Source organism: Panthera pardus, unplaced genomic scaffold (genome assembly GCF_024362965.1).
Source record: "Panthera pardus isolate Hobbes unplaced genomic scaffold, ASM2436296v1 HiC_scaffold_20, whole genome shotgun sequence".
Classification (NCBI taxonomy): Eukaryota; Metazoa; Chordata; class Mammalia; order Carnivora; family Felidae; genus Panthera; species Panthera pardus.
Genome location: NW_026526766.1, coordinates 88102493 through 88111076, shown reverse-complemented (window position 1 = coordinate 88111076; position 8584 = coordinate 88102493). Strand labels below are relative to the sequence as shown.

Here is an 8584-nt window from a genome sequence, read left to right as displayed (position 1 = left end):
AGCTTGGCCTGTTTGGGGAACAGCAAGTAAGGCAGGGGGCTGGACAGAGTGAGGGGGGCAGTGAAGGAGGTGAGGGAGGGAGGCAGTAGGGAGCCACGAAGGGATTCATAGGCCCTAGTAAATGTATTGCTGATCTGTTTCTGCATCATAAGCAACCCCAACTTAATGCAACAGAACAAAACTGTATTCATTCTCAGGAGCCCAGAGGTTGTCCGTCTGGGTGATTCTTCTGCTGGTCTTACGTGGGATCATTCAGGCAACCGCTGTCATCTTGCGGCTCGACTGGAGCCGGAGTTCCCATGTGGTCTCACTTCTGTGTCTGGCAATTGGTCCCGGCTGGAGGAAGGATTTGGGTTTTTGTGCCGAGCGAGACAGGAGACGCGGTGGAAACAGGAAGGATGGGAAACTATGCGACATGTGTTAACTGAGAGGAGAAACGGCCAAAAATGTTCCAAATTGGATAAAACCCCACAGATTCAAGCCCAATGAACCCCAATAGAATAAGCATAAGAAAACAATAACAAAGCATATCATAATCAGGTTGCTGAAGACCAGCAATAAAGAGATGGTCTTAAAAGCAGGCAGAGAAGGGGTGCCTGGGTGGCTCAGTCACTCGAGCCACCGACTCTCAATTTCAGCTCAGGTCGTGATCTTATGGTTCATGAGTTGGAGCCCTGAGTCGGGCTCTGCGCTGACAGTGGGGAACCTGCTTGGGATTCTCTGTTTCCCTCTCTCTCTGCCCCTCCCCCACTCGCACGCTGTCTCCCAAAAATAAATAAACATTTTTTAAAAACTTAAAAAAAAGCAGGCAGGAAAAACATCATACGTACAAGGACAAAAACGATGTTTGTAAAAAAAAATTTTTTTAATGTTTATTTCTGAGAGAGAGAGAGAGACGGAGCATAAGTGGGGGAGGAGCAGAGAGAGAGGGAGACACAGAATCCGAAACAGGCTCCAGGCTCCGAGCCGTCAGCACAGAGCCCAATGTGGGGCTCGAACCCACGGACGGTGAGATCATCACCTAAGCTGAAGTTGGCCGCTTCACCGACTGAGCCACCCAGGCGCCCCCCAAATGGTAAATTTTTAGTTACACTAGTCAAGAAAAAACAAGGACACAAATTACCAAAGTGAGTCGTGAAAGAAGGACACCGTTATCAATCCCACATACATTAAAAAGGCTTTGTCAGCCTACAGGAGGAAAAACGAGGCTTACAGAAGGATGCTCCTTCAGACAGAAGCGGCACTAAAAGCACCCTGAACCAGGCACCTGGGTGGCTCAGTTGGTTAAGGGTCCAAATTCGGCTCAAGTCACAATCTCACGGTTCGTGAGTTCGAGCCCCGCATCCGGCTTTCTGGTGCCTGCACTGAGCGCCCTTCGGATTTTCTCTCTCTGCCTCTCTCTCTGCCTCTCCCCCCACCCCAAGTAAATAAAAACACTAAAGAAAAAATAACAGCGGCGTATCGTAGGGGTTTGGGAAAAGTAATGCCTACAACAGCACAAAGGGAAATGTTCTAAGATTGCTCTGTTGTGAGATTCTCGCCTTACACGCGAGGCAGTACGGTATTCATTGAAGGTAGTCTGGGGTTAAGCTAAAGATAGATATTGTGACCCCTAGAGAAACCACCAGAAAGGCAAAAAGAAGTATAGCTAATAAACCAACTACCAAAAATGCCCAATGAAATCCAACAAAGGGAGGGAAACAATTTAGAAGTGGAAAAAAACTAAATCTATGAATCTGTGAGTAACTTGGGTTTGTTTTTTTTTTTTTTTCAATATAATGGAATGTTACGTAGCTCTTGGAAGTGTTCGAGAAGAGATTTCATGATGTGGGGAACCATTCGTGATATACTGTTAACATTTTAAAGTTTATTTATTTATTTTGAGAGAAAGAGCACGAGCAGAGGAGGAGCAAAGAGAGAGAATCCGAAGCAGGCTCTGCACGGTCAGCGTGGAGCCCGATGCGGGGCTCGAACTCATGAACCGAGAGATGATGACCAGAGCCAAAAGCAAGAGTCAGACGCTTAACCGGTTGACCCGCATAATATTAACATTTTAAAGCTGAGCTACCACCTGCTTTTAAAATACTTTAGCGTAGGGGCATGTGGGTGGCTCAGTCGGTTGAGCGCCCAACTTCGGCTCAGGTCATGATCTCCACAGTTTGTGGGTTCGAGCCCCGCGTCAGGCTCTGTGCTGACAGCTCAGAGCCTGGAGCCTGCTTCAGATTCCGTGTCCCCCTCTCGCTCTCTGCCCCTTCCCTGCTCATGCTCGGTCTCTCTCAAAAATAAATAAAACGTTAAAAAAAATTTTTTTTGAAATATTTTAGCTTAAAGGACTCTGCAAAAATATTTATAAGCATAGAAAAACACAACTGTAAGGAAATAAACTAGGTATAAGCAGTGTTTGTAACTGGGTGGCAAGCCGATGAATGTTCATTCTTTCCATAAAATTTCAATTAATTTTAGTAAGACGCAGCCTATCACGACATAACACGGGAGCGTTTGCGGGGCAGCCAGGCCAGCGTTTGGTCCTTGGCTCTCGCTTGCGGCTGAGGGACCTTTGGCAAATCAATTTCTCTGCCTCTGTTGCCTCCTCTGTAAAATGGAGGGGACAGTGTCTACCACACGGTGTTTTGAAGGTCCGGGGAGACCATGTGAATAAAGCGTATAGCGAAGTGTTTGGCAACGGTGGTTTTGAGGAATTCACCGGTAACTCCGATAAGCAGAGAAAAAGAAGTTTCAAAGACAAAACTCGTTTTGAAAGAAACCCTCGTTGGCCAAGGCAGGAGACGGGAGATCAGAACCAGGGCAGGGTCCAGAGTAATCTGCACTCCAGTCTTCCCAGTAAAGCGGCTTTTGGTTGCAAGTACCAGGCACTCCCTCCTCAAGCTTAGGCCCCACACGATACTGGGTTATGAGAACCCCAGGCTGTCTTAGAGAATCCGGATGAAGAAACGCCACCACCACCACGGTGCGCACCGGGATGGGAACTGGGATTCGAACCCTGAAGCCCACTCCTCCCATCCCCCTGCCTCCTGCTTTCTTCTCCCTCCGCGCTTTTCCGGAACGAGGCATCCCAACCAGCCCAAGGGCACCTGGTCTCGCTTCTGCCTATTTGTGCCTGCTGGGTCCCTGGGAGCAAGATTCTGATTGGCCCGGCTTGGGTCAGGTGTCCAGGCCCGGCCCAATGAGATATGGCTGAGGGGGCGGAGTCACTGCACAGACATGGCCGCCTTGGGCCTTGTTTTGTGTTGGAGTGATGGGGGGAAACTTGTAGGCCAGGTGGCCTCCCCCCAAGGGTTGATCCTCTGTTCTGTGGCTGTCCTTTTCTGTTCTCTGTTCAGGCTTTTCTTCTTAACTCAGGGTTCCTCCTCCTCCATAATTTGGGCCACATAAGGCCACCGTGCTGTGGGGGGGGAGCCTCCTGTGGGCAGTCATGGCCACCATTCCCGGCTGTTCTCTGTGGGCAGCGGGCGGGACAGCTCCCCAGGAGGTCACCCAAACTCTCCTTGGTTCCCTGTGACATGGCACGGGGCCACAGTCGGTGACAAAATGCCAGGCTGACCCAGGGGGCCAAATCTGGATTCTCTGGGGGGTTTTTGCGGGAGGAGAGTCGGTCCGATCCTCCCAGATAAACAGGGTCCCCGGCAAAAGGTGGCTTTGGTAGCGCTTAAATCACAAAGGTTGGTCTAAGAAGGGCACCGCTGACTACACAGTCTCACACACACCCTCTCTCTGCAGAAATAAAGAAACAAAAGACTAATGTATCTCTTTTTAATTGTCATTTTACATCTCCGCACTGCAGCCACCCCCCCCCCTTCCCTTCCGTGCCCACTTCTGCAGGCTGCAGGGGAGCGGGGAACAAAGCTGGGGGCTGGCACCCCCACCAGGCTGCCAGCCCGGGAGAACAAGTCACAATTACAAATTATCACAACAATTAGCGCCTGTACTTGGGAGATGGGCAAAGGAGGCGGCCCAGCTCCTCATTGTCAACCGGTCTATTTGGCAGTGACCTTGCTCTGGAGGCGATGATATTCCTTCAGCCTGTAAACCAGATTCAAAACAAAGAAAAATGTAAATTAACAATAACAACATGCACTCGCTTCAATTAATTCGGGCCCAACCCGGGTGGCGGGGGGCAGCTGCTTGTTAAGATGTGCGTGTGTGTGAAGTTGTCTTTTTTTCCCCCCCTCTGTTCCCACTCCTGCCCCCGGCCCCTCCTGCCCTCCAATCAGGATAATGTAATTAATTTATCTTTGGGGGAAAACATTGCTTGGCATTGTTGAAGACAAAGCATTTAACTGGCAATGGGAGAGATGAAGAGGCCATTATGAAAACCCGATGTGTTTGGAGCCATTGAAAAAGGGTTTATAGTCATAAAATACAGAGGGCGAAGGAGGCGGGTTGGCGGAGGTGATTGTCGGAGCGGAGAGCGCCCGGGAAGGTCAGGCTGGATTCAGCGTCTCCCTCGGTCTCGGCACCAGGGACAAGAGCCTGGCTTTGGGGGAAAACGGTGGCTCTGTGCCCAGTGCATGTGTCAGGGAGACAAGAGAGACTCGTGCCTTCTACCCAACGCCAAGTCCCGAGAGAAGGAAGTTGGTGGCTAAGCACCCAGAGCTGGACAGACACACCTTCTGGACTCAGCAATATGGCTTCCTAGCTGTGTGACTGTGGGCAGGTTACTTAACCGCTCTGGGCCTGTTTCTGGAGTCGCAGCTTTGTGTAAGAATTAAAGGAGACAAGTTAGGAGAGTGCCTTGGGAGTGGCTTAGTGTATGGTGACTGTTGGGAATAAATGACCCTGTTTGCCCTTGCTCTGAGACCGTACTGCAGAGCTCGGCTTTGAACCCAGGTCTGAGCGGCTTCAGATGGTACTCGCTACCCCGCTAGGCCATGGGGGTCCACGTGGCTAGGGTGGTTTCCAGTTAGACCCGCAGCTCGGGGGTGGCGACGGGTGCCTTCTGGCCCGGTGACTCTCTGAGGCGCCTTTCTACCTCTTGGCCATTTCCCTTTCTAACCCACCCAGGCAAGGGGCTCCTAGCGGAGTCCTTCTTCCAGCTGGAGAGGATGGGAGTAAGTGTCAGAGGCAAAGGGCAGGACCCGGGAACATGGAACCTAAGTATTCAGGACCCTCTGTGGCTCTTGGCTGTGCCTCCTGCCTCCTTGAGAATAGGAACAGGCTGGGTCCAAAGCAGGCACTGCAGGTGCCATGGGCAGGGGAACAGAAAGGTGGGGCTTGTCTAGGAAAGGGCAGCTGAGGTCCTATCACTGCCTGCTGCCCACACCTGGGGGAGGGGGGTGTTGAGGACCCATCAGGGCCCAGAGCCGCTCACCTGAGGGAGTTGATATTGATGAAGCCGGTGGCATCGATGGGCTCATAATCGCCCTGCACGTTCATGCTGCAAGGAGACAGTGGAAGCCTGTCAGCACAGCCCCCAGGCCTTGCTTTGCGATGTCAGAGGATCTCTGGGGCTGGGCACCGCTCAGGCTCCCAGGTACCCGGGGTCTTTCTGCCCTGCTGGCCCAAACTTTGGCTTCTCGTTGCATTTCTGTCCCAATTCAGGAGCCCTACTACGGGCCAGGCACCGTGTCCGGGGCTGGAGAGCGGGGAGCCTCATCCCTGCTAACACGACGGGGCAGGTAGGGTCCCGGCCAGACCCTGCCTAACCCATCCGCGAACCTGGTGCCCGCCCCACGCCAGCTGGCCACCAGAAGCGCCTGGTCAACCACTGCTGTTACCAGTGTCTCCCCCCGCCCCCCGCCCCATCTACAACCTTCCTCTTCCAGATTCGACCTCTCTGGGGCTGTTTTCACTTCCCTAGCTTCCAAAGCCCCTCCCAACCACAGTCCTTCAGGGCGGGGTGGGGGTGGGGTGGGGAGAGGCCTGTCTCTCAGCTCTGCCGCCCCTTCTCCCCCCCCCCTCCGCCAGGGAGCTTAGGGCAAATATTCCTGTTCTTTGAACTTCAGGCTTTTACTTGCCAAACGGGGGCTCTCAATGTCGTTACCTTGTATCATTCATTCACTCATTCATTTATTTGGGGATCTTTTAGGCACCCAGGACCCGCAGGTGCCGAGGAAACCGAGAGGGAGACGAGAACAGGGCCCGCGGGGTGTGGGTGGCGCAGAGACGGGAGCACTCAAGCACCCACCTGCCTTCCTTAACTGTGACTGTGATAAGCTCTTTGAGGACAAGTTCAGGGGCGCTGCGGTCTCAGATCTGTCTCCACACGGCCACCCTCCAAGGCCCCCCCCGTGGGCAGAGGACCCTCCTCTGTTTCTCACGCATCCTGCTCTGAATCAGCCCCTTGTCTTCACGTCTCCAGAACTCCAGCCTCGGGACAAAGCAGTCTCAAGGTTCTCAATGACAAGGGGGGGCGGCCTGTCCCCTCAGGAGCCCTTCTCCCCAGGGGTGAGATCGGGGAGGAGGAGGGCAGAGGAGAATCTGCGGGTGTTTTCGCCCTAAGGCTGTGCCTCTGGCTGGCTCTTTGTGGATGTGGGCTTTTTCCAAGGACCAATGGGGTCTCTGGGCTCCGCTGTCCTGAAACTTGTTCAGGACGTGGGCTCTGTTGCCCGACCCACACCATGACCTTGCCCTGACCTTCGTGGGGCTGTGAAGCTGCCCACGAACTCCCACCCCTCCCTTCCTCCTCACCTCCGCTGGCCCTTCCAGGTCTCAGGTGGCTGAAGCCACCAGGAGCCGACCAGCAAGTTCCCCTGTAAGGGGGAAGATGACAGACTTCGGGGGGGGGGGCGCTGCCTCTTGCCCCCCGCCCCTGACTGGGAGGAGAAAAAGCCGGACCAAACTAAAGCATCAGCCTCCACAGATCCCTTTTACGGACTTTGCCCTGGATGATAAATGAAGCTTACCCCTCCCCCCACCCTCCCCCCACAAATTGTGGAACACATTGCCACCGATCCCCTTCAGAAGGACCCCTGTGCTCGGCCCAAGGAGAAGCCAGGGCTCCGAGCTTCCAGCTCCCCTCCATGCACACCTGCCTTTGCGACACCATCTCGTCGCACGTGTCAAAACAAACTTTCCCACTCCCCTCTCCCTGTCGGCCCGTGTCCACCGGCCCCAGCAGCCCCTGCAAAGGGAGGCCCGCGTCCAGGGACCAACTTGTCCCGCAAGGCTGCCGAAGAGTTTCCGAGAGGTGTTTCTCAGGAGCTGAAAAACCTCTTTTTAAAATCGTGGTTTGGGGTGGGGGGGGGGGGGGTGGTGGAAAAAGAGTTTACAATGATTTTTTTTTTTTTTTTACCTCCCCTGACGGTCTACAGAAAACCTCTGTGCTTTTATTTTTGTTCATTCGAGTGGCTCTGACCTGCTCTATAATTACGTTACTTTCTACCTACTGTGCCTCGGCATTTCCAGCCCTGCTACCTCTCACGGCTTCCTCGCTGGTCCCTGTGACGCTGTCATTCAAGGGCTTTCAAGTCAGCGATGTAGAAATCAAAAAGAAAGGGGAAATGGTCGGAGACACAGTGAGAATAAATGCGCCTGCTTTTCTCTCTTTTTTTCCCTTCCCCTTTTTACTTTCTTCATTTAATCTCCCTGAGTGAGGCTGTAAGGCTTAATGAAGGGTTGGGCAGATTATTAGAGGCTGTTGATTCGGAGGGGGAGGGAAGAAAGAGCCAGAGAGAGAAAGAGAGAAGATAATTTGACATTTACCCCGACTGATCTAAACTGATTCGGTTATATTTATGGCTTATAGAGTGTTTAGAAAAATGGAAGGGGGGAGACGCTCAACACGGCTAGGAGAAGGGAAAGAGAAAAATAATATTGGCTGCCAAACAAAACTCACACACTAATTCCCAACGGGCGTCCCCCCCGGGGCTGACCTAGGCCTGGGACTTGAGTCGGGGGAGTGGGGGGGCTGTCTGTCCCCACCTCTGGTTTGGCCAGATGACCTCCAAAAGGGATGCCTTGATCATCGGCGAAGGCCATGCTCTCCTACACGAGTGCAGGTGCAGCTCAAAGGCAAAGGCTGCCTTTGACCCGGCCCACCCGGGCTCCGCAGCCTGTCCCCCCGGGGCCTCGTCAGCACCCTCGGCTTGGCCTCAAGATCCCTCCTTGGCTCCCTTGCCCTCTCAGTCTGATCCTAGCCCCCAGCCAGTTTCCTCCGGGCTTCGGAAAACATCCGGCTGTCCACCACTCTCCACTGTCTTCAACCCAATTTCTCCTCCCCTCTAGACCCGTGTGTCCAAGGGTTGACCAGGCACTCTCCTGGTCAGTCTCAAAGATGACTCACCCTCAGGGTGTCTGAATCCAAATGCACGCTCTTTCCTCAAGAATTCCCTCCACCCAGGACTTGCCACCGAAGCGCGCCCAGCTCGTGCTGGGTGATTCATACCTCCTCCTCATCTTCTTCCACGTCCAAGCCCTTTCGATTCTACCTCTCTTATTTGAATTTTTTAAGGTTTATTTATTTATTCTGAGAGATGAAGAGTGTGTGCGGGAGGGGCAGAGACAGAGAGAGAGAGAGAGAGAATCCCAAGCAGGCTCTGCACCATCAACACAGAGCCTGACACGGGGGTCTCGATCTCATGAACCTGGAGATCATAACCTGAGCTGAAATCAAGAGTCGGATGTT

General features: G+C 53.2%; 1 protein-coding gene across 2 annotated transcripts in view; it reads right to left on the bottom strand.

Annotated features, from left to right (window-relative positions):
* Positions 1-3757: 3757 nt before the first annotated feature.
* ASS1 (argininosuccinate synthase 1) overlaps positions 3758-8584 on the bottom strand; it is a 53068-nt gene continuing 48241 nt past the window's right edge. The window contains exons 15-16 of one of the 2 annotated variants that reach the window (XM_053908430.1): positions 5330-5395; positions 3758-4041 (exon numbers count right to left, since the gene is read on the bottom strand). In XM_053908430.1, coding sequence (XP_053764405.1) covers positions 3996-4041; positions 5330-5395 — 112 coding nt within the window. In that variant the 3' untranslated portion in view covers positions 3758-3995. Of the gene's footprint in view, positions 4714-5329; positions 5396-8584 lie in introns of both variants that reach the window. The other variant, XM_053908431.1, reaches the window with a different exon arrangement.